Source organism: Mercenaria mercenaria, chromosome 13 (assembly GCF_021730395.1).
Source record: "Mercenaria mercenaria strain notata chromosome 13, MADL_Memer_1, whole genome shotgun sequence".
Taxonomy (NCBI): domain Eukaryota; kingdom Metazoa; phylum Mollusca; class Bivalvia; order Venerida; family Veneridae; genus Mercenaria; species Mercenaria mercenaria.
Window position 1 is genome coordinate 6,680,144 of NC_069373.1, and position 27,097 is coordinate 6,707,240.

Consider the following 27,097-nt stretch of genomic DNA (forward strand, 5'->3'; position numbering starts at 1 on the left):
AAACATTTGAAGAAAATGGCGTAACTGCATCAAGGGGAAACAACTTTAATGCAACTAAATAAAGTGTTATGATTTATTATAGAGGACGTGTGCGTAGTATGTATTTACATGTATTTTGATTAAAATCCATCTGAGAACAATCTAGGACTGGAATTATATAAGCATTTATACACTTTTACAATAAAAAGTAGCGCACCAAAAAATTTTGGATTGATTTTTTCCAATGGGGCGAGCTCAATTAGCCAAAAACGTTCTGAAAATATACGAGCGGCAAATCCGATGAACAACTTTTTAATTTGGTGAGGCCTTAATGAGTTAACATAATGAGCATTAAAGCCTTTATAAAACATGATAGAATGGTGTTTTGCTTAAGAGTATTCAAATAACAGTGAGAGCTATTAATTCTTCTCATTCGGGCGCTGTTGAGGCATTATATTGGTAATTATTTCATGTATAACAAAATGTAATGCAACGAAGTTCAAATAAGGCTTTTCAATTATCCAAGTTAGAAAGCTCCAGGATTAATTCAAAATGAAAAAGAATACATTTTTACACTGCATGCAAGGTGCAGCTCAGAAATCACTAAGATGTAAGCTTCACAAATGAACATTGCAAATAGTTTGGCAAATTTTCATTGTTCAGAATACCGGTAATCTGAACTGTTCTATGCTATTAAGATAAAAGTTACTCGGAAATCAAGTTCTTGCTTCCAAAAAAAAAAAAATGTACAAATCCTTCCTGCATGAAGTGTGCTTCAGACTTTTACCTAAAAAAATTCAAAGTATAAACACCAAAAGAAAATGAACAAGTCCCTCCCGTGTATATGAAGTTTACTTCAGACTTTAACTTATAAAAAAAAACTAAGTATAAATGCCAAAAGAAATTGTACAAGTCTTTCCCGCGTATATGAAGTGTACTGCACAAATTTCAAAGTATCTGCGGTGTACATGCAGTGTACTATTTTCTTGTACAAGTCCCTCCTGCATACATGCAGTGTACTCCTTAAATTTTCAGAGTCTGTGCTGCGTAATTGAAGTGTACTAGTGACCTCCTGCGTACATGCTGTGTACTCGTCGAAATAGTACGCGGCATGTACGCGGCATGCGGTGTATGTAAAATGTACTTCTCTGGCGTACTACTGAGTTCGCGGCATATACACAGCAAATACGCAGCATGTACGCCACAGAGGCTTGCTTCTGTAAGGGCACTGCTACATTCCTCCCTCCTTTTTTCAAAGACAAACTCAGATTCTTTTGACTAACCCAGCCATTGCTTCACCCTAGTTCTAGGATTCCAAGGCTAGTCACCACACTCACGGCACCAATGTAATAGGAGTGGAAAAATGTGCAGCCAATACAGGACTTGAACCTGCGACTTAGTTTTGCTCTACCAACTGAGCAATGACCTCCATCATAGGCTAATTTATACACATGCTACATATCTTTAATCATGATAATTGATCAACAACACGCGAGGATACTGAAGTCTGAAACGCTGGACAAAACATACTGGAATATTTTGATAAATATTTTAATGAATTGACAATTGTTTGTGGCATTACATTACAATAAAACAAAAATTCTCACCTGTGCGACATTGTTATCTTTATTGAAATGAAAATAAAATTTGTGTCGGAGAAATGTCTGGCTGTCCCTAGACGGACGCCATATTGTAATCAATCTATGTTGTCATGGGGATACTTATTTCCCGCGAGAATGCACGCGAAGTCGATTCAGCGGAACTAGATAATTTGACTGTATCGAAGGTATTCGTACAAAATATTGTTTTTTGAAAATAATTTGGTCCCCAGTCTAGCGGAAGTAAGTTACCTGTCAGAATCGGTCATAATCACGCCAGACACAGGAAAAGAGAATTTTTGTTGTTTTTTTCGGTATGTCAGCTTTTCAGGTTTAAATTATACATGTTTACAAACTGATGCAATGACAAAAAATTATGTTAAAGTGAAATATCTATGTGTATATAGACATTGGCACGATTTACAGTCAACTCGTCCCCCAGTCAACTCGTCCCTATTTTGGTCATTTTTCCCCTTGATGATTCCAAACCCCCATTTTTCGGTCCATCTTTTTTGTACTTATTTTTGCCAAACTTTGCTAGAAAAAAAATTAATATAACATAATAAACAGTTAAAAAATGTTTTCTTTGGTAAAATAGTTTTCTGCATAAACAGCTAATGATAAATCATTACCTTAAACACTTTTTAATATTGGAATTAACTTTTTTTGTTAATGTAAATTGCAGAGTGCATGCCGTTTCTTAGCTCAAAGTGATATAGTTTGCTGTAATCAGGGATAATATGAATTAAGGCACCGCCTAGTATGGGGATTTATCTTTTATATAACTACTTACAAAGAAATATTCAGCACTCAAAAGAAAGTGAAACTTCGCTCTAACAGTGAAGTTTACATTTAGTGTCATCATACCTCTTATAGCTAATATCATACTTTGCAAAATTTATGGGAAGCTGTGACGGTGACGTCATTCAGCGTTCTCGCACTGGCTTTAGGAATTTTTTTTATTTGTTTGCACTCCACGCAGGAACTTGATGGCCTTTACACTTCCTTACTGTTTTAAAAGTGTTTTTCATTTGCATGTACAGTTTTCATTACGAAAAAGAAGTAAAAGAATCGATGTTGGCCTGGTTTACGAATTTCTGTGACTGATTCGGGGTGCACGGATGTTCATGGAGACAACCAGTCTGCGGTGTGTACATAAACCGGAACCGGAAAACATCGAAAAAATTGCCTCAGTATATGCAGAGAACACAGATGAATAACTATATACGTGCCGTAGATAAATCTAGCTATTTTAATTTAGGGGCCCAGACTTAGAGACTGTAGACCATAGCTCTTCGCATTCTTAGATTTTTAAAAAAAAGTTTTTTTACAAGAGTACCAGTTACGATTAAAAATGTAAACAACGGACTCTGTCTATAAATTATTTGAATGAATGAATGATAGGCGATCTTAGTCGTAATACTGATTGACAGTGAATGCTGATGACTCCATGTGTTGCAGAAAGGTATTTTGTTTGTAACTGTAATTTCCTATCAACTGATATCCTCTCGAAACTGTTAAAGTAATTTTGCTTATATTTGGACAAAGCCAACTGTCTTTGCCAGTCGCCAGCTGCTAAAAAGGCAAATATATAAGATTCAGTGTAAGTTATATTTCACTGGTACTACCAGTTGGTAAGTTCATAATCTAAAGAAACACGTCAGAGAAATTTGGGAAGTTTTGACCAATTAAAAGGTTTGCAGCATTAGATTATATTTTTTCTTGACACGAAAATTGACATTTGGTAACAAAGCGAATACGCCGATAATCCGGAGTAGGCCGATTATGTGTCAGGGTTCTCGCCAGGCTATTATCGCTTGTCGCATGCGACATGCCTTCGGACTTTGAGTTGTATATTCAACATCCCTTATTTCCCCCGTCATCCCTTAATTGCCGAAGCGACATGTCATAAAATCATCCCAATAAACACCCCGATTAATTCGATAGTGTATTCGAGAAGCTTCCACGTGCTACCTGATAGTTTAGGTAAAGCGATGCCAGTTAAGATAACCGATAAACCAATGGCAGCTTCCTATATGTGGAACGTGTGACGTAAATTTTATCGCAGCTCCACCTTTAAATCCTTTGACAGGCGGCATCTTGTGATGTGTACATGAAAGTGACTGTTTTCGCAAGTTTTAACATTATACATGTCATTAGATATAATGACAGATGATTCAACAATTATCGTACAAATGTTTTTCGCAATCAAGGAAAGACAATGTAAGGAATTAAGTCAAAAAGGACTTCGGACACTATCATATGCTTCTAGCCTACATTTTGAAGGCAAAATTCTCATTAAGTATTTAAACAATACCCAAATCGTTTCGAGTCAATGATAAACCAATGTGTAAGTTAACTTATTACAGCAGAAACTGGTTTGTATCTGTTCCTATCAAGATGTTTTTCTTATTTTATCTAGGCCAGGGTATATATATATGAATTCCAGTTGAATAAAGCGACAAAGTCTGTTTATTTAAGGAAAAAATAACATTTTAAGATTAAAATCATATAAATAAATAAAAAATAGAACAATATTTTTGCAAACAGCCTGTACATGATTTATCTATACACTGTTCGTAATGTAAAGATATTGATGCATTACATATGTGAATAGGTATACATGTATAAGTGACCGGTCAGTTTTATTACAGGTTCAGGTAGTTATTTAAGTACTTGTACATGTCTGTGTAGTTCTGTTGTAAATGATGGCAGATATTTGTGTGCTGTATAACATTAATACTAAGAAAAGGCAGTCATCTTATCAAGACTGTAGGGTTGGTTCTTGCTTGGGATAAGTACCAGTGGCACAGATAACATTTGAGCCGCACCATGAGAAAACCAACATAGTGCAATTGCGACCAGCATGGATCCAGACCAGCCTGTGCATCTATGCAGACTAGTCAGGATCTATGCTGTTCGCAAACAGTTGATCTAATTCCAATAGGCTTTGAAAATGAACAGCATAGATCCTGACCAGAGTGCGCAGATGCCCAGGCTGGTCTGGATCCATGCTGGTCGCAAAGCCACTATGTTGGTTTTCTCATGGCACGGCTCATTTGGCTTAAACATGTAATAAAAATATATCCGAAATGACAGGTCTTTGTGGGCTTGCCTAAGGAAGCTGTATCAGAAAAAGTTAAATCGGGATAAGTCTGACAACAAGCAATCTAATGTTGTCTAATCAGGGCTGAAGTTGTTGGCATTTGTAGGGCTAAAGTAGAAGCAGGTCGCTGCATAAAAAATCCACCTGAAACTCGGCTGGACCTTTTAGTTCGTTTTCGAGTCTAGCCGTATTTATATATGCCATCTGCATGGAAAGCGACTTGACACATCACTTCCGTGACATCACAATGAATGTGAATCCGTCAATGATATGGCCTGCCATGAAGCAACTGTTCTTGACCTATGCATCACAGGCATATCAATGCTAAGCGTTATTTCTGTTGGATAGGCTATAGTCAGGATCTGATTAACTGCTGTGCACATATTGCCTCTTTTTTTGGTGTTTAGGCCTAGTTAATTCAGTTTTCACAGAAGGAAGAACAAGAAGTGATGAATGCGTGTGACATTTAGTATGTGTCTAAAAAAATAAATATAAACGCACAGAAGAAGATGAAAAAATAAAGAAATGAAAAATATGTAAGAAATACAAAAAATAATAAAAACAAAACGGAAAATAAATTACATCCTCGTCGCTAGTGGTGTGCAGGTCGCGATGGGGGCGTGCAGAAGATTAACTGGTGTGTTGCAAGTATGTTAAAGCACATATTTGCCAATCTACTGCAACAAACAACCAGGATAAGCCAATGAAAATTGAACCCAACGAATAATTATGAATTCACAGTATTTGCTTCTCTCACTACTATACATGTATAACATGCCTATGTGTACCCTTTCAAACATTTGTATAGTATTTGAGTTACAAACAGATGTAAAAATATGTGACTATCAATTTATTAGAAATGAATATAAAGAGTATTGGTTACTTTACATTTGGGAATACCCTGTAGTTATATTTTTTGTTTAAAAGTACTGTTCCACCCCTTGCATCAACACAATAGTCACAGAAAATGTGTGTAATTAATAGCTACATATGCTGGCCAGATATGGTTTTGATGCACGGGTGGGAACAATGCTGTATAAAGCAAAGCACTCTTTATATCTATATAACAGGGTACGTAATTCTATTTAGAACAAAAATCACCGTTTTATGAAACAAATATTGAAAATTTGACTTAAAGAAATAATCTGAAATATGTATTTTGATGGCATATATAGTTAAATACTTACTTCTTAGTGGTTTATTTTTTCACTCTTGGAGTAGGCAAATTCATATAGAAAGTGTCCGAAGTCCTTGTGCAACACGGTAAAATGCTTTTGAACAATTATCGCCGTAATATTAATGTTTTTCACATGTATGAAATGTGTTTTCTCGGGCGGAATATCGAAAAGACAATGCAAGAATTAATGTTTTCTGTCGTCACATTCAAAATAGAACTTGTAGAGAAAAGTTTGAAATACCCTCCATGCATTATTTCAACACGAACGGACACTTTGGTAGAACCATCGACCTTCTGTAAGCCAGCTGGATGGCTTCCTCACATGAAGAACCTCACATGAAGAATTCAACGCCCCGAGTGAGGCTCGAACCCACATCGATGAGGGGCAAGTGATTTGAAGCCAGCGACCTTAACCACTCGGCCATGGAGGCCCCGGTCACAATTTCAGAATCCCTCCCAGCCATGCCAAATGGCCATTGATCCAAAATGGAAACCAGCGTTTCCCTGGATGACAGTCTCAGATTGTGTTGTTTTACATGTATGTACAACAAACAGTTGACATTTTCAAGAACTTAAAATGGATAAGTTTTCAGCAAATAAACTCCGCAGAAATAGAAGACATAAACTTTAAAATACAAATAGATCTGTGTGCAGTGCTAAAATTGTGTTGTTTTATGTACAATAAATAGTAAATGAACATTTTTAGCAACTTAAAATTGATGAACTTTTAATTGTCATTCAGCAAACAACTCCATAGGATTTTTATGACCTAATATCTTTTCTTGTTGTACATGTAAATGATGCTTATTAATCACTGAAAATACGACTATGTTTTTCACTCTGAAATGCACCAGAATGCACCAAAATGAGTTGTAGTAACACAAAATTTTCTGGGGTGACCCCCCATACCCCCCATGCAGGAGGGGGCACCCCTCCCCCACCCACCCCTTTGCTACAGCATCTTTTTGCTGTTAAAGGACTGTTCCAGTTGATCTATATTTTAAGCTCGACTATTCGAAGAATAGGGGAGCTATCCTACTCTCCCCGGCGTGAGCGTTAGCGTCACACAAATGTTAAAGTTTGCGTACCATCCCAAATATTTTCAAAGTCCATTGGGATATTGCTTTCATATTTTGCATACTTGTTTACCATCATGACCCCAGTCTGTAAAAAGGAGGAGGCAACTCTATCAAGCATTTTGACTGAATTATGGCCCCTTTTCGACTTGGAATATGCTTATTGTAATGTTAAAGTTTTACTCATAGCTTATAATATACTATCAAGTACTGAGAATAGTCGAGCACCCTGTCCACTGACAGCTCTTGCTTGTTTTGTCAAATATCTCTGTTACAATTAAAGCTTTTGACTTGAAACTCAAAATAGTTATCAACTACATTGTATCAAAGTCTACACCAGGAGACACAATTCCCATAACTCTGATTTTAATTTTGACAGAGTTATGTCCCTTTTTAACTTGGAATTTTTATGCCCCCGGCATCTACTGATGCGGAAGGCATATAGTGATTGTCCTGTCCGTCCGTTCGTACGAGGTTAACCAAATGGGACCGTTTCGTCTAGCATCAATATCCTTTACTAGAATGACTTGATACTAATGCAGATGTATTCTGTGACCATTCCTTATCTTCAGAAATCACCTGACCTCTGTTTGACCTTGACCTCATCTTGGACTTAGGTTGCTTTATATGGGCCATCTCTTGGTTAACCAAATGGGACCGTTTCGTCTAGCATCAATACCCCTTACTAGAATGACTTGATACTAATGCAGATGTAACCTGTGACCATTCCTCATCTTCAGACATCACCTGACCTCAGTTTGACCATGACCTCATTTTGGACTAAAATTGCTTTTTATGGGTCATCTCATGGTTAACCAAATGGGACCGTTTCGTCTAGCATCAATACCCCTTACTAGAATGACTTGATACTAATGCAGATGTAACCTGTGACAATCCATCATCTTCAGACATCACCTGACCTCAGTTTGACCTTGACCTCATTTTGGACTTAGGTTGCTTTATATGGGCCATCTCTTGGTTAACCAAATGGGACCGTTTTGTCTAGCATCAATACCCCTTACTAGAATGACTTGATACTTATGTAGATGTAACCTGTGACCAATCCTCATCTTCAGACATCACCTGACCTCAGTTTGACCTTCACCTTGACCTCATTTTGGCTTTGTATCGACAAGGATGCCAACAGGGGCATCAAGCGTTTATTGAACGCAGCTTCTTGTTTTTACTGGTAAAGCTCTGATTCAGAGTCAAGCACTGAGAAAAGTGAGCGAGCTGTCTTACGGACAGCTCTTGTTATACCTTGTACCGACTGGAAGCTTTATTTCTTTTTAGCTCACCTGTCACATAGTGACAAGGTGAGCTTTTGTGATCACCCTTCGTCCGTCATCAGTCCGTGCGTTCGACCTTTGGCCTCTAAGTGTGACCTTGACCTTAGACTTAGGGATCTGGTTCTTGTGCACGGCACTCTGCCTCATGGTGGTGAACATTTGTGCCAAGTTACATCAAAATCCCTCAAAACATGAAGAAGAAATGCTCTGGACAAAGTTTGTGGATGCAGCCCGCCCGCCTTTCAGATGGCATATATAACAAGAGGGCCATGATGGCCCTATATCGCTCACCTGTTATCATTGCACTTGAGGACAAGAAGGTCCTCAGAAAAAATATCTAAGTCCAAAGGACAGGAACAACAAAGGGAATAAATTTAACCAAAAAGAAAAAAAAAATTCTTACAAGGTACAGATATGTCAAAATACACCTAAAAATTGGAGGTACCATCCATGTTGTACCACAGAAAAGTGGTCTCAGTTTTTCCCTACGGCCAATTATAAAAAAGTTACGAAAAATAAGCTATTTATGGTAATGTAAAAGGGAAGTAATTAAAAAAAAAAAATGATTGTAAGTGAACAAAAGAAGGATCTGCCAAATAAATCTGTTGACATAAATGAAATTTCAGATCAGTATCTTCATTACCCATTTTAATTTGAAATAAAGGGAGGTAATTTGACATAAAATCAGTCCATAGTTATCTACCCTCATTGGCTCAGTCCAAGTAATGACAATAATAAAATTTCAAATAAGTCCTATAGGACTTACTGATATAAATCCATTTTTTAGCTCACCTGAGCAATGCTCAGGTGAGTTTTTCTGATCGCTCGATGTCCGTCGTCCGTCGTCTGGCGTCTGTCGTCCGTCGTCTGTCAACATTTAGCTTGTGTATGCGATAGAGGCTGTATTTTTCAATTAATCTTCATGAATATTGGTCAGAATGATAACCTTGATGAAATCTAGGCCGAGTTTGAAAATGGGTCATCTCGGGTCAAAAACTAGGTCACTAGGTCAAATCAAAGAAAAACCTTGTGAATGCGATAGAGACTGTATTTTTCATTTCTTCTTCATGAATATTGGTCAGAATGATAACTTTGATGAAATCTAGGCCGAGTTCGAAAATGGGTCATCTCGGGTCAAAAACTAGGTCACTAGGTCAAATCAAAGAAAAACCTTGTGTATGCGATAGAGGTGGTATTTTTCAATTAATCTTCATGAATATTGGTCAGAATGATAACCTTGATAAAATCTAAGCCGAGTTCGAAAATGGGTCATCTCGGGTCAAAAACTAGGTCACTAGGTCAAATCAAAGAAAAACCTTGTGTATGCGATAGAGGCTGTATTTTTCAATTGATCTTCATGAATTTTGGTCAGAATGATTGCCTTGATGAAATCTAGGCCGAGTTTGAAAATGGGTCATCTCGGGTCAAAAACTAGGTCACTAGGTCAAATCAAAGAAAAACCTTGTGTATGCGATAGAGGCAGTATTTTTCAATTGATCTTCATGAATTTTGGTCAGAATGATAACCTTGATGAAATCTAGGCCGAGTTCGAAAATGGGTCATCTGGGGTCAAAAACTAGGTCACTAGGTCATATCACGTAAAAACCTTGTGTATGCGATAGAGGCTGTATTTTTCAATTGATCTTCATGAATTTTGGTCAGAATGATTGCCTTGATGAAATTTAGACCAAGTTCGAAAATGGGTCATCTGGGGTCAAAAACTAGGTCACTAGGTCAAATCAAAGAAAAACCTTGTGTATGCAATAGAGGCTGTATTTTTCAACTGATCTTCATGAAATTTAGCCAGAATGATTACCTTGATAAAATCTAGGCTGATTTCGAAAATGGGTCATCTGGGCTCAAAAACTAGGTCACTAGGTCAAATCGAAGAAAAACATTGTGTATGCAATAGAGGATGTATTTTTCAATTGATCTTCATGAAATTTGGTCAGAGTGATTGCCTTGATGAAAACTAGGTCAGTTTTGAATATGGGTTATCTGAGGTCAAAAACTAGGTCACTAGGTCAAATTAAAGAAAAATCTTGTGTATACGATAGAGACTGTTTTTTTTCAGTTGATATTTATGAAATTTGGTCAGGTTGATTGCCTTAATGAAATCTAGGTCGAATTTGAATATGGATCATCTGAGGTCAAAAACTAGGTCACTTGGTCAAATCAAAGAAAAAACTTCTGTATGTGATAGAGGCTGTATTTTTCAGTTGATCTTCATGAATTTTGGTCAGAATGATTGCCTTGATAAAATCTAGGTCGAGTTTGAACATGGGTCATCTAGGGTCAAAAACTAGGTCATATCTAAGAAAATGCTTGTTTTATCGCAAGAGACCAATTTTTTGGTCCAATCTTAATGAAAATTGGTCAGAATATTTGTTTCCATGAAATCACTAGGTCAAACATGTTTTACACTGTTATGGAGTGTTTCTTAGGTGAGCGACCTAGGGCCATCTTGGCCCTCTTGTATTACAATCAGGGGAGGTAATCAGATATAAAATAACTCTGGAACCTACGAATGGATCTGATTTGTCATGGAATCCAAGATTTATTGTTGTTGAAGATATTTTGGAAGTTTGTGTCAAATAAAACCATAAATGAAGTCTCTATATGGCTGCAAAAGCCAAAATAGCAAATTCTGGACCTTTAAGGAGCCATAACTCTGGAACCCATGACGGAATCTGGCCAGTTCAAGAAAGGAACCAAGATCTTGTGGTGATACAAGTTTTGTGCAAGTTTGGTTAAAATCAAATCATAAATGAAGCTGCTATTGTGCAGACAAGGTCAAAATAGCTAATTTTGGCCCTTTCAGGGGCTATAACTCTGGAATCCATTATGGGATCTGGCCAGTTCAAGAAAGGAACTCAGATCTTATGGTGACATAAGTTTTGTGCAAGTTTGATTAAATTCAAATCATAAATGAAGCTGCTATTGTGCAGACAAGGTCAAAATAGCTAATTCTGGCACTTTCAGGGGCCATAACTCTGGAACCCATGATGCAATCTGGCCAGGTCTCAAGAAAGGAACCTAGATGTATGGTGATACAAGTTGTGTGCAAGTTTGGTTAAAATAAAATCATAAATGAAGCTGCTGTTGTGTAGACAAGGTCAAAATAGCTAATTCTGGCCCTTTCAGGGGCCCTAACTCTGGAACCCATGATGAAATCTGACCAGTTCAAGAAAGGAACCGAGATCTTATGGTGATACAAGTTGTGTGCTAGTTTGGTAAAAATCAAATCATAAATAAAGCTGCTATTGTGCAGACAAGGTCAAAATAGCTAATTTTGGCCCTTTCAGGGGCCATAACTCTGGAACCCTAAATGGGATCTGGCCTGTTCAAGAAAGGAACCGAGATCTTATGGTGATACAAGCTGTGTGCTAGTTTGGTTAAAATAAAATCATAAATGAAACCACTATCATGCAGACAAGAAATTGTTGACGCACGGGACGGACGCACAGACGGACTGGCGACGGATGAAGGTTGATCACAAAAGCTCACCTTGTCACTATGTGACAGGTGAGCTAAAAACAGTTACAGTCTATTTAGTTCCTTTTTTTGTCTGGCATGTCGTTGTACCAAAATCTCTCCACTTCTCCCTAAAATCTCCCCACTTCTCCCTAATCTTAGCTGAGGGAGAAGTGACTTCTCCCTAAAATGTAAGCCCTGCTTTTGCACTATATCTGTGTTGTCATAACTAAATGGATTTTATTCAAAATTAAAAAGGTTGTTCCACATGGTCACCCACATCATATGACACAATGTTCATGATGGTAGCACCAAAATGCTATGAGTTATGTCCCCTTTTTGCTAGAATTTCAGGTTCAAGTAGTGATGCACTTCTGTTCTATCTTACTAATTTTATTCAAACTTCAAATAGTTGCTCCACATTATTAGTCACATGATGTGTCGCAGTGTCATTGTGCATTACTTTTGCAGAAATTTCCATGAATACTCTATGCCCCTTTTATACTTACCGGTACTTAATGTTTTGATACACTTCTCTACCTCTGTTGTTGCTACATGTGTAAATACTTTTGACACAGACTTAAGCTGTTGTCCAATATCTTCATCCACATTGGAGTAATTAAACACTCCAGTGACACCTCCAGCTTCATCAAATATGCCTAGTTTCACCAGCCAGCATTGAAATAGTTTAGCGCGCTGTCTCCTGTGACAGCTTTTGTTATTCCCCCCACCATAGTGTTACCATTATCTTTGTGAATGTGCATGTGTCCAATGTTGTTTGTGCAAAATCTTGCATTGTCGGTTTGTTTAAACCATTTTTGTGGGAGGGCGAAAAACAATCACAATCACAAATGGATCTAAAGCTAAAACTTGAGCCAATTTATTATGATAGCAAATATGGCTAACACTTGTGTATTTACATTGTCCACTTAAATGCCGGTAATGCTATATAATATTGATATAAAACTTTCCCATTTCCTCATTTAGAAAAATGATTGAAGATATATGAATGGCTGATACTTGTGTTTTAGGAAATTAATTTTACTCTAGTATGATGGAGTATTTACTTATTACAGTAAGGAATGACAAACATTTCAGGTTTTGATTTAGTTAAGAATATTTTGTTATGTTAAGGTTGGTCTTACCAATATAGAGATTGTTCTCCAAAATTTGTGCAGATGTTTCCTTATCGATAGAAAATGAACATCTCTAAGATTGCAATAAAAATCGAAGGCCTGAAGGGCCTGAGTCGGCTAATGATTGATGTACTGACAATATAGTCTACCAGTTTCAGTTTGTTTTTAGTTGTTTTTTTTCTTAAAATTTCATAACACAGCTTGATATTTACCCAAAATATTATATCCGGATACGATTACACTTTTCTCCAGTTTCAACAATATATTTTACAAATTGTGATGATACGGAGACATTTAGCAGCAATTGGCAGTATCTGACATTGAAGTTCACGGTTAAATTACCTCTTATTTAAATCTTTTCATAAAAAAGTCGTTTCGTTTCGTGAAAGCAGCCAAGCATAGACGATCTACTTCTGATTTCAAAAACTACAAGAAAATACAAATTAATGTTTCGCTGATTTGTTTATTTCTCGAAAAATAAGAATTAAAATCATTTTTAGCTCATCTGATTTTTTGAAAAAAAATGATGAGTTATTGTCATCACTTGAGCGGTTGTCGGCGTCGGCGTCTGCGTCTGCGTCGGCGTTGCCTGGTTAAGTTTTATGTTTAGGTCAGCTTTTCTCCTAAACTATCAAAGCTATTGCTTTGAAACTTGGAAGACTTATTCACCATCATAAGCTGACCCTGTATAGCAAGAAACATAACTCCATCTTGCTTTTTGCAAGATTTATGGCCCCTTTTGTACTTAGAAAATATCAGATTTCTTGGTTAAGTTTTATGTTTAGGTCAACTTTTCTCCTAAACTATCAAAGCTATTGCTTTGAAACTTGGAATACTTGTTCACCATCATAAGCAGACCCTGTACATCAAGAAACATAACTCCATCTTGCTTTTTGCAAGAATTATTGCCCCTTTTGGACTTAGAAAATCAGTTTTCTTGGTTAAGTTTTGTGTTTAGGTCAGCTTTTATCCTAAACTATCAAAGCTATTGCTTTGAAACTTGCAACACTTGTTCACCATCATAAGCTGACCCTGTACAGCAAGAAACATAACTCCATCCTGCTTTTTGCAAGATTTATGGCCCCTTTTGGACTTAGAAAATATCAGATTTCTTGGTTAAGTTTTATGTTTAGGTCAACTTTTTCTCTTAAACTATCAAAGCTATTGCTTTGAAACTTGCAACACTTGTTCACCATCATAAGCTGACCCTGTACAGCAAGCAACATAACTCCATCCTGCTTTTTGCAATAATTATTGCCCCTTTTGGACTTAGAAAATCATTTTCTTGGTTGAGTATTATGTTTAAGGCAAATTTCTCATAAACTATCAAAGCTATTGCTTTAAAACTTGCAGCAGTTTTTCACAATCATAAGTGGACACTGTACATCAAGAAACATAACTCTATCCTGCTTTTTGCAAGAATGATGGCCCTTTTTAGACTTAGAAAATCATGGGTAGGACAATATTTCTATTATACAAAAAAAAAATCAGATGAGCGTCAGCACCCGCAAGGCGGTGCTCTCGTTAATATCAGTAGTAACTAAACAAACCAGTAAGAGCTTCTTCTTCCGATAATTTATCCGTTTACTGACTGCAAAATTCAAACCACGCAAAGTTTATAGAAATCATAGGATGCGTGTATACGTTCAATGTGGGAGAATTAAGGCTGATCGGCTATGTTACCTAACGCATCCAGACGATTCAGATTTTGTTTTTAAAAAAGCATTGTGTGCGTTTCTGTAGTTTTATATACGTTTTTATACGCTTAGAAATTATTAGACATGCGTATTTGCATTATTTCTATACGTAATTTACGCTAATACGCATCTTATCTGGAGCCCTGTGGAACTATTTTTTGTCTTTCGCTGGATGTTACTCAAGCTTTGTAAGCCTGCGCAATTCTTAAAATGCACATTTATGCTTAATGAGTTACATTCGAGTATTGCAAAATTACAAGTCATAAATATGACAGATTACATCGTATATTGGTCATAGCAAAGGGAATTGACACAACTTAACTCCATTCATGCAGTGAACTGTTTGAAATTTGAGAAATATAATGGAACTACATCCCTTCACGTGTTATTCGGTCCATTTAGAGAATCGCTGAACAGCAAGGACTCGTCAAAAGGCTTTCAGCCTTTAGCCGACTCAAAAATCAGTTTTATGCAATTAAAAAAAAAATTGGTTTGCTGTGTACAATCAGTAGTATGTTTAACCAAACTGAATGGATGAAGTAGATAAGGTGATAGCTGCTAAACAAAGAGGATTTTGTATTGAATCCCTTGTAAAACCCCCAGTATCATACGTTTTGTACTTTAGACACAAGTTATGAATTTCCATAGATGCAAACTCTGGAAAGTTTAAAATAGGCGTGACGTTTTAGCTTTCTAAACATTTGATATCCAAGCACTGGCCTGTCATGAATTTGTATACTTGTCTTTGGTAGGTGTACTGTTGATAAGCAATGGTTGGAAACAGCCATAACTATTTAACACATCTAAAAGACAAATACCTTAATTTGAATGAAAATGTATTTGAAGTATGTAATCAGTGAATTAACCCTTAGCCTGCTGCAGGCGAATTTAACAGCCTTTGCAAACAGCTTGGAACCAGATCAGACGCCGATCGGCGTCTGATCAGGTTCCAAGCTGTTTGCTACTCTAACAATATTTCTTCCAATTTTGGAGCAAATTGAATGAACTTTACAATTTTAGCAGACGACATTTCCAGCAGACGACAATTTATCTAGCATGCTAAAGGTTAAACATGTTTGTATTTGCAGGATAATTACAGTATGACATTACAGTGGACATTTATAGCTGTGTTTTTGTATGGAGAGATTGGTCTGGTGTCTCTGCTTCTCTTACCTTTCATTTCTCCATCAAGGTATGAAACTTTTTCTCAAATACATTTCTTTGGTATTTAATATTTAAGGTTAAGGCCAATTAAGATTAATAATTTTCTTCAGTAAGAAGTACCAGTACCATTGTTTAAGAAAGGATTTTTATCATGATTTAATTGGTGATCAGGCAATTTTAATGACGATTGATTGATGTGAAAATTTTGACTGATTCAAAACACTACCTTAATAAAATATTCTTAGAAATTAAAGTGAATATTACCAATTCTATTGAAACTGCTTGCTATTATTAATGAAAGTAAAACCTGAATATTGATTGATATTACAACTTATGAACTTTTTATATTTATTTGTAACTTACTGTTTTAGATGGCAGAAAATCTTTCGTTCTGGGCTCATAAACAAGGTGGCAGCTTATTCACATATCTACTTCAATGTTTTCATTGCCATTCTGTTGCTGCTCTTCTTTGGTAAGTGTTTTGTTGCCCTGGCATTCATTGCCAATTTCCTGCATTCAAGTAAATATTCTCTGAGCCGGACTGGGTCTGCCAATCTAAGGTTGTTGTTATCTGATAATGATAACTCTTATGTTCTTTGGAGTTCTCAGCTTGGCAGATACCTGCGCGAAGCATTTTTGCCTTGATATAGGGACATAATATTTAAGTATTTGTTTAAAAGCAGTGTGTCTATTTTATTACAAATAGTTTGCAAACATTTATTTTGTGTTGGAAGTGAAATTACAAATAAATATGTAATAAAGAGAATCTCTATTTTAACCTTAAAATACTTTGTTTGGTAAGTAATAGAAACTTATCCACTTAATATATTTACAGTCTTAGATTTTTCCTGTGTCTGGAGATACAGCCTTTGAATTATTGACATGATAGATTTACAGCATTTAGATCCAGCTGTTAAGATCAGTCTCATATTTTCTTTAGAAAGTTAAGTTGTCACATTGCAAAGATTTGTTTTGTTAAATTTGGCATTTTATATTTACTTTTGCATAAAATATTTTAATGTTTTGTTGCAATTTATATATATTTGGTATATTTTCAAGATATTTTATTGAATTTCAAATATGTTTTTTTTTTTCTGTAACAGATGCTTATCGTGAAGTAAGTAAATATGCGGGTCCTACATCTGAGGTTGACATGAAGCATAATCCAGAACAACAGAACCTTGCCCACATGAAATTGTTCCGTGCACAGAGAAATCTATATATAGCTGGATTTGCTCTCTTCTTATGGTTGTAAGTATAGTAATATTCTCTACAGGATATGACGGACAATAGCTAGTTGTCATTTAACTTAGGACTAGGGAAATGCTGGGGCATTCCTTGTCCTTGCACTTTTCAGCTTATTATTTTAAGCAGGTTACACAGATTGTTCCCTTGTAAAACAGCGGCAAAAGAAAAGTTTTTACTACTGTTTGTAATCCCACAAGCTTTATTTTGTATACATGGTATACAAATTTGCTCTACTCTTACTTTTTCAAAACAAATTGTACGCTTGAACTAATGAACTTTTGTCTAGGTTAAGGGAGTTGAATATGGTATGGGAAGTTATTTGTCCGTTTCTTGTTTTGAGGGGGAGGTGGGTTTCATTTTCAATATTGTGTAAGGTTTATGGAAACCTAACTCAGGGTTGTCTGCAAAGATGAAGTTTTGGTCTGTATTTCAACTAAAATATTACCATGTTTACAAAACTGTTATATAGTTTCCCTTTTCCTTGTAAATATTGGCCCTATTTCCTGAAAGTGAAGGGAGTATCATGAGACTGGTGAAAATGATAATTCATCCAATAAGTAAAAAAGATAACCATTATGAAGTATTTTGATAATTGTAGAAACATGATTCACATCTAACTGTAGTGGAAACAAGACTATGGGTTATACTATTCAGACAGGAATTTTAATTAAACATTGTATCAAAAATATGCTGTTACAAATTAAATGTAATTGTATCTATAGAGTGCATTAGAATTAAAATTACCTTGTGTTAGGTAAGTAATGATTAATGGAGTGGTTCTAGAGTTGCAAAAGATATTTTAATATTAATACACAGAACAATTCTTCAATCAAAATTTGTTAAATTGTTTCTTTACAACTTTTGCTGATTGATCATATATTCATTAGTAAAAATCCCACATATTGGAATCCGTAAGTGACAGTAATATTTTGGTAGTATGGTATGAAAGAAGTGTTTTATTGATGCTGAGAGATACATATCTATCATTTTTTCCAGCATAATCCGTAGACTGTGTACCCTGATTTCCCAGCAAGCACAGTTACAGGCCCAGTCTGATGCAAGTCAAAAACAGGCACAGTCTGCTACAGATGCTGCGAAAAAGTTAATGGAAGAGAAAGAAAATCTCTCAAATATGGTAAAGAAGTTCTCTTCTTATGTGCTAAAACTTATGTAACCTGTTGAAGGACGACATTTCAGAAGCTTAGTCTTATACTAAAATTCATCAGCTTAAATAGCATATCATTGAAAGTTCGGTGTCATTGTAAAATAATTGCTAATAATATATGCTTTGCTTTACAATATGCATTTTATGCCTTTTCATTATACTGGTAAGTAATGTAAATTATCTATACCGGTATGTTTTGAAGGAAAGAAAAAATGTCTTAATCAATTGCAAATTAAAGTGAGTTACATTTAACTATAATCAGCTTTTCATTATTAAGAGATTGACAGAATTCAGTAAGTCATATAAATTACATTCAGTTAGTACACATTTAATAACTAGACGAAATTCGAGCAAGTTCAATAAGTTTATCTATTACGTAAATCTGTACTGTATACAAATGCTGTGCATAATAAGGCATTTGTTTCTATATGTTTCAAAAAAACTGAATATTACAAAAAGATTTTGCTAGATGGAAGGAGTTTGCTTTACACAGTGCTGACTGTATTGTGTAACACTATAAAGACAGATTTACTTAATCTTTAGGCTAGAGCTGATGACACTGATGTTGATGCTGTAAAGAGAGAAAAAGATCTTGCACAGGAACTAGATGAAGCCAGACAAGAACTGGCGAAAACTAAGAAAGGTAGTTCTACATCTCTCTGTCGTTTCTCTAAAAGGGGTTATATAAGCACTGGACCTGAGTTAAGATATAACAGTTGTCTTTGTATATAAGTGCATAGTGAAATTTGTAAATGTATCATATGATTTTCTTTTCCTAGTGGAAAAGTCAAAGTTTATTGTGCTCATGTTTATGCCCATTATTACTCTTACTGCAAATGTTTTATTAGCTCATCTGTCACATAGTGACAGGGTGAGCTTTTGTGATCACCCTTCGTCCGTCCGTCGTCCGTCCATAATTTCTTGTGAACAAGATAGAGACCACATTTTGTAAGCAATTTTGATCAAACTTGTACAGAACATGAATTGGCATGATATCTCAGTTCCTTTCAAAAACTGGCCAGATCCCATCATGGGTTCTAGAGTTATTGCCCCTTAAAGGGCCAGAATTTGCTATTTTTGTGCGTCAACAATTTCTTATCTGCACGATAGAGGTTTCATTTATGATTTTATTTTAACCAAACTTGCACACAACTTGTATCACCATAAGATCACGGTTCCTTTCTTGAACTGGCCAGATCCCATTATGGGTTCCAGAGTTACGGCCCCTGAAAGGGCCAAAATTAGCTATTTTGACCTTGTCTGCACAATAGCGGCTTCATTTATGATTTTATTTTAATCAAACTGGCACACAACTTGTATCACCATAAGATCTCAGTTCCTTTCTTGAACTGGCAAGATTCCGTTATGGGTCCCAGAGTAATGGCCCCTGAAAGGGCCGGAATTAGCTATTTTGACCTTGTCTGCACAATAGCAGCTTCATTTATGAATTGAATTCAATCAAACTTGCACAATACTTGTGTCATAATAAGATCTTGGTTCCTTTCTTGAACCGGCCAGATCCCATAATGGGTTCCAGAGTTATGGTCCCTGAAAGGGCCAGAATTAGCTATTTTGACCTTGTCTGCACAATAGCAGCTTCATTTATGATTTGATTTTAACTAAACTTGCACACAATTTGTATCACCACAAGATCTTGCTTCCTTTCTTCAACCGGCCAGATTCCATCATGGGTTCCAGAGTTATGGCCCCTTAAATGTCCAAAATTTGCTATTTTGGCTTTTGCAGCCATATAGAGACTTCATTTATACATTTTTAGCTCGACTATTCGAAGAATAGTCTAGCTATTCTACTCACCCTGGCGTCAGCGTCGGGGTCGGCATCGGCGTCACACCTTGGTTAAGTTTTTGCATGCAAGTACATACAGCCATCAATAAAAGGCATATAGCTTTGAAACTTATTTTTTCTTTTTCTAGGTCAATAACCAACCTCTCTGGGTCAAGTCCCATAACTCTGACATGTATTTTGAGCAAATTATGCCCCCTTTTGGACTTAGAAAATTTTGGTTAAAGTTTTACATGCAAGTTACTATCTCCAAAACTAATGCAGATATTGATTTGAAACTTCACATGTGTCTTCGGGGTTATAAAACTAGTTGATAGCAGCAAGTCCCATAACTCTGACTTTCATTTTGGCCAAATTATGTCCCCTTTTGGACTTAGAAAATTCTGGTTAAAGTTTTGCGTGCAAGTACATACAGCTATTTCTAAAGAGCATATAGATTTGAAACATATTTTTTCTTTTTCTAGATCAATTACCAACCTCACTGGGTCAAGCCCCATAACTCTGACATGTTTTTTGAGCAAATTATGCCCCCTTTTGGACTTAGAAAATTTTCGTTAAAGTTTTACATGCAAGTTACTATCTCCAAAACTAATGCAGATATTGATTTGAAACTTCACATGTGTCTTCGGGGTTATAAAACTAGTTGATAGCAGCAAGTCCCATAACTCTGACCTTCATTTTGGCCAAATTATGTCCCCTTTTGGACTTGGCAAATTCTGGTTAAAGTTTTGCGTGCAAGTACATACAGCTATTACTAAAAGGCATATAGATTTGAAACTTATTTTTTCTTTTTCTAGATCAATTACTAACCTCACTGGATCAAGTCCCATAACTCTGGCATGTATTTTGGGCAAATTATGCCCCCTTTTGGACTTTGAAAATTCTGGTTAAAGTTTTACATGCAAGTTTCTATCTCCAAAACTAATGCAGATATTGAATTGAAACTTCACATGTGCCTTCGGGGTTATAAAACTAGTTGATAGCAGCAAGTCCCATAATTGATATGCATTTTGGTCAAATTATTCCCCCATTTGAACTTAAAACTCTTTTGATATTTAACCTTTTTGGGTAATATTTTCCTGCTTCTGGGACAAAATTTCGAATAGTCGAGCTTGGCTGTCTTACGGACAGCTCTTGTTTTTTTCAAACTTCCAAAATATCTTCAACAACAATCAATCTTGGATTCCATGACAAATCAGATCCTATCATAGGTTCCAGAGTTATTTTATATCTGATTACCTCCCCTGATTGTAATCAAAATGGATTTATATCAGTAAGTACTTATAGGCCTTACTTGAAATTTCATTTTTGTTATTAGTTGGACTGAGACAATCAGGTTAGATAACTATGGACTGATTTTATGTCAAATTATCTCCCTTTATTTCAATTTAAAATTGCTATATCTCCGTAACTAATGAAGATACTGATCTGAAATTTCATTTATGTCAACAGATTTATTTGGCAGATCCTTCTTTTGTTCACTTACAATATGTATTTTTTTTTAATTACTTCCCTTTTACATTACTATAAATAGCTTATTCTTAGTAACTTTTTTATTATTGGCCGTACGGAAAAACCGAGACCACTTTTCTGTGGTACAACATAGATGGTACCTCCCAATTTTAGGTGTATTTTGACATATCTATACCTTGTAAGATTTTTTTTTCTTTTTGGTTAAATTTCTTCCCTTTGTTGTTCCTGTCCTTTGGACTTAGATATTTTTTCTGAGGACCTTCTTCTCCTCAAGTGCAATGATAACAGGTGAGCGATATAGGGCCATCATGGCCCTCTTGTCTGTTTCTTCCATGTATGTGAAAGGAAGTATTGAAGCTACATAGTGCAGGGCACAGTGGATAGACCATGTAATACACAAATCATTTTTTCCCAGCTCATTGTGTACTTAATGCTCTTATAGGATAGTTGGATGTCTGATGTCTATCCATCTGTCATCCACAATTTCTTTAAAGAACTACTCATAAACTGTCAAGTCAGTTTTATCCAAACTTCACAGGAATGTTTCTTGGGTGGTCTCCATTCAGATTCTTTCAGATACAGGTTATCCATTCCGAATTCCAGGTTGAAATGGCAACCAGAATGAAAAACTTAAAAAAATCTCTTCAGAAACCATTGGCTAATATTTGAAATAATTTCACAGAAATGTTCCTTTGGTGACCCACTGTGAAACTCCTTCAAATCATACTGTTTCAGTGAAAAACATGGTGCCAAGATAAATTCCTAGTTTCCTTACATATTTTTGCTATAATGATGGAAAGCTTTGAAAATCTTTTTCATTGAAATCACTGATTTAAAAATACTTTCACGACAATGCTACTTTCAGTGACCGTCTACCAAATTCAGTAAGATCATTCTGTTTTGTTAAAAACGTGGCTGCCAGGAGGCAGCACTAGTTTTCATTCTATGGCCCTATTACAGAAATCTTTTCCTATGAAACCTCTAGCTTGATTTAAAAGTAATTTCATAGCAATATTCCTTGGATGTTTGTCTTCAAAATTGATTCAGATAAAATTGTTTCAAATAATTTTTTCATTCAATAGCAATGACTCCACAAGAGGTTGGAGGTGGGGAGGCGGTTATTTTACCTCATACTTCTTTGTGGAAAAGGTTGACAATCTTTTCCTATTTAAACGAAACCAGTGAATATCCACGATTTAAAAATAATTTGATAGCATTGTTCCTTGGGCGACCCTTAACCAATTTTTCAAGCTGTATTGATCTGTGTTAAAGATGACAGCAATGGGATGGGGCTAGATTTCTCAAAATGTCTTTATGGAAAACTGAAATAAATTTCAGGGTGAAACTGCTAGCCAAATTGAAAATGCATGTAATTTTACACAGTCATGTTCCTTGGGTAACCATCTACATAATTCCTTCAAGCTGCCTGCCACCAATGATTACCCGACCGCCTTACCCCCACAGTGTTTTTTAGATATTAGTTTTTTTGTCTTTCATTATTCTCCCCGACCCCTCATAACAAAACAATCAAAAAAACATTCACTTACAGTTTTTGTTTTGTTTCTTGATACATGTATTATGTTGCCTCCACCCCTCCTAAAACAATGTTTTCTTACGATTGTCCCTTAGTATCCTGTATCATGAATATCCACCCCCACCTCCACCCAACCCTCTACCCTCCCTGCCACAGCCTTGAAAATCTTCTAGTCAGAAAACACTTGCCCTGTTTCAAAATAATTTCAGAGACATTTTTTTTATATGACCCTCTTACGAAAACTGAAACTAGGGCCATCATGGCCATCCTTTTTAATGAAGAACAAGTAAAACTACAGCAAAAAAGCTAACTATTCAGTCTCCTGTAATGCTGATTGTCATAATTGGTGTCAAGTTTCATCATCAATGAGAACAAGTCATTAATAGTTAGGTCTTTTTCACGTGATTGTAATTTGTTATTTTTTTTACTGATAAGGACTGGAATTTGTCTATTTTTGCCTGTCAATTATATTTCAGAGCTGGAGAAAAAGCAGGTAGACTTTGACACTTTAAAAAAGCAGTCTGAGGGAACCAATAAAGAGTATGACAGACTTATGAAAGAAATGGTATGTATCCTTATACAAAATGTATGTTCTTCACATTTGAAAATGGAATTTTTTATTTTGATTTTTTCAGGCAAATCGTAAAGTTTTTCAATTCCTAATAACTTTAAAAGTACATTTGAAATACTGTTTCCTTGGTAGGTAAAGAGTTGGGACTTATATTTCTAATGGGTAAGACAGAAGTTTTACCAACCCTAGCAATAATATCCTTGCTAAAGACATTTGTTGTTTTGCTAATGTTTCTTTGTGTGAGAATATGCTGTTATGTACAGATAGGTAATATGAATCATTATGTATGATTAACAGACCTCTCGGCTGTCGACACCATATCACTAGCCCTCACCTCTGTCGGTTTGAGCCTGCTTTGGGGTGTAGAATTCTATCATAATGAGAAAGCTAAACAGCTGACTTAATGAAGGTCAATTGTTCTAGTACTTGGATGCCTGCTCAAGCCTGAAACAATGCTGATATCAGCATTTGTGCATTAATGTAGAAGGTTCACTCATGACCTAAACTTTTTTAATGGTCTTAAAAACTTAACCAGTCTGTAAGGCATCATCGCCATTATGTATGCAGTAAGGATGACAAAGCCAGATATCCCCATATATTTTTTTTTGTTTTGTTTCCTCAAGATATCTTTTTCATGCAGTTTCATGGTATTGTCACTGTTTACAGGAGAAGTTACAGATGGCAGTTGACGGAGGCTCAGTTGATACCGAAAGCAAGAAATCAAACTAGAAAATGTCTTTTAAAAAATCTGATTCAATAATATGATGTTACTGTATTATTGTAATTTGAGTGCATTAGCAATCCATCGTTTGACATTTAAATTAATTTTACCATTATTTCAAGCATTATTTGCAAAGTGTTGTATTTGTTGGATGCAATATGTGTGGTGCACAGGATCAGTAAGGATGTGATACAACTATTTGTATTTGATGAGAGGTCAAGAATAAGTGTTGGCTATCATTGAATAAAGAAAGTGCCAAGATTTATAATTGCTGTAGCTTAAGCAAAAATAAAAAGTTCTGTAGAAGAACTCAGTGTTTTAATCAACTGTATTTTAAATGTTTTGAGATTTATATGTTTGCTGTAACTGGTTCTGTAAGTGTCTGGTTAATTCAAACTTACAATGATTTTGTGACTGATTAAAAACTGGAAGGTGGAACTTGGAATGTAGAATTTCCAGAGGGTGCAAGATATATTGAGGGAAAATATACAGTAACAAGAGTAAAATTCATATTTTTATGGAATGCTTATAAGAATATAATTATGTTAATGATGTATAATGGGTAGACAGTATAATTATAGGTTACCAGTATATATTCCATAGTCCTTTAGAAGATATTTTTGTAGAAGTGATTTGTCTGGTTTAGGCTTGTAGATGTATTACAAATTTATATAGTGCATGTAGAATTGTCTTGACCTCATACTTTATATTTCTGCCCAGTATAAAGGTCACAGTCACATGTCTGGAGGGTAAATGTTTGCCAAGTTATCTTGATAAAATCCTGCTCATAAGTAAAAGTTTTTTTTCTGATATTTTAGTTGTGGGAGAACTTAAAATCAATTCCAGCTTATTTCCTGTTGTAAATATTGTGAGAATGTAGTAGATTACTTTTAGACTTGCCTTGCAATATGTATGTATCTTTCTGTTGTGTAGCTGATATTTTTTTTCATGCATTAAAACCATAATGGTATCTTTTTCTAAAGAATACACATAAATATATAGAACAAAAATTGGGTTGTCATTTTGTTCATGTCTGGTATGAAATGTGATTGGTTAACTAAATTGCAAGACAAAATAATCATTGAAATCCATATTTTCAGCCTTCAATTTTCTGTGACAAATGGCTTTTTGTATCTCTGCATTTTAAATTGAATTATGTTTTAGTTTGAAAGATGTATGTCCATATATTCTAATTAAATAGCGTTTCATATTGTATACATTTTTTCTTATTGGAAAGGTACGCATCAAGCTACAGTGCTTTTGAAGATCAGTGAGGGATTGGTCAACCAATCAGATGTTATAAATATCTGACTGACCCAGTGTTATAATGTAAACCCGATAAAAATATTCTCATGTAAATTTGGATGTACAGTAATGAAGATTTCATGATTTTAAGAACAATATCTTGATAAATTTAGATGTCAGAATTGAATTACGAGAAAGATAATACAGAAGTTTTTTGTATATTTTGATGCTGAACTGTATGCAAAAAATCTTATTTCACACTAGCCATGGAAAAATTCTTTATACCAATCAGGTGGTCGAGCAGTGGTGAGGAAGGTAGTTTTTTCACTGGCTTGTTAGAAGAGCTGAAAGTAAAGAAGTGTCTGAAATGTTATAAGATGTAAAAATGCTGTCATCTTTGTTGTTCAAGTATTTTACCTGTAACAATCCACAACCCTTGCTGCATGTTTGATTACAGATTGTAGAATGGTGTATGTTTGAAGCAAAACTGTTTGAAAAAGAGTTTGTCATAAATAATGCACTATTTTTATATTACAAAAACAAGACTCTTAACTTTTCAAAGAATTCTTTGAAAACATAGGGTCTTGAATGTCCTGCTGACTATTGTAGATTTGTGATGTTAATGCTGCCTTCCTGTCAGTTTTTTGTTTTTTATCTTTGTTTCTGTCTTTCATTTTAGGTAACTGTAAAAAATTCTGAACTGTTGAGTATTTATATATATTTAAGCTTCATTTTAAATACGTTGTCAACCATTTAAAAAAAAAAACAAAAAAAAAACTATTAATGGGAGTTAATCATTGATGATTTTAATTTGTTGCTTATGTGTTGCTCTTTGTGCATTATGGTTTTTATTTCATACAAAACAAATGAAAGACCCAGTCATTGTAAAGGGTAGTTTGGTATATTTAGGATTGAAATCCTCTTGCTCAAACTTTGGGGAAAAAAAAAGAATGATGTTTCAGACTAATTATTCCCATTTAAAGATATCCCATTAAGACATATTTCCAGTAAAAATGATGGGTGCCTCATCCATTAGTCACAAACTTGGAACATAACTGAGGAAACATTTGGATCACAGATAAGTTTTGGTTCACACTTTCTACATATTCAAGGAAAATACTTGAAAAAAAAAACTTTTGCTTCAACGAGGAAACATACAGAAAAAGTAATTTTTAGTTCACGTTTTTACTTTTGCATGGAAATCATTTGCAGATATTGACTTTTTATTCACCTATCCTAAAACGAACAAAAAATGACATATGTGGAAGTTGGAAGAAATGAAAAATAGATTATACTTGAAAGTGGATGATGGATATGTAATAAAGTTTCTTGATTTAGGTGCACCTTTTAGAAGCATTGGGTCTTCGTTCCTGAAGAGTATTTATAATAAATATATTTAATTCACTATCAGTTGTGAGTGTATTTCCTGTCCATAACCCGTGTAATGGCCATGAGAAGACCTGACATGATAATAGTTATTACAAATAAATAGTTTAAAATTCTGGAAAATCGTTGTTTTTCGTGTGTTCATGCAGAAACTGGAAACTAGTTTATTGTTATTCAGTTATCTAAGTTGATCAAATACAGTGGTTTTATACGCCCATATGAGACATGACGTATTATGGGAACACCCTGGGTGGC

The 27,097-nt window shown here is 35.3% G+C and overlaps 2 protein-coding genes across 3 annotated transcripts in view; one reads left to right on the top strand and one right to left on the bottom strand.

Annotated features, from left to right (window-relative positions):
• The window catches only part of LOC123530006 (dynein regulatory complex protein 11-like), a 29,365-nt gene extending 27,634 nt beyond the window's left edge, over positions 1–1,731 (bottom strand). The window contains exon 1 of the mRNA XM_045310688.2: positions 1,587–1,731. Coding sequence (XP_045166623.2) covers positions 1,587–1,597 — 11 coding nt within the window. The 5' untranslated portion in view covers positions 1,598–1,731. The remainder of the gene's footprint in view (positions 1–1,586) is intronic.
• Positions 1,732–1,758: 27 nt separating this feature from the next.
• On the top strand, positions 1,759–26,860 carry LOC123530007 (B-cell receptor-associated protein 31-like). Of its 2 annotated transcripts, none has more exons than XM_045310689.2 (8): positions 1,759–1,891; positions 15,621–15,724; positions 16,068–16,168; positions 16,800–16,947; positions 17,941–18,079; positions 18,653–18,752; positions 23,396–23,484; positions 24,157–26,860. In XM_045310689.2, exons 2-8 carry the CDS (start codon positions 15,633–15,635, stop codon positions 24,217–24,219), a joined length of 732 nt encoding a protein of 243 aa, XP_045166624.2. In that variant the 5' UTR covers positions 1,759–1,891; positions 15,621–15,632; the 3' UTR covers positions 24,220–26,860. The 2 variants fall into 2 exon arrangements, with proteins under 2 accessions (XP_045166624.2, XP_053377027.1); XM_053521052.1 differs by lacking the exon at positions 1,759–1,891 and adding an exon at positions 3,013–3,042.
• The last annotated feature ends 237 nt before the right edge of the window (positions 26,861–27,097 follow it).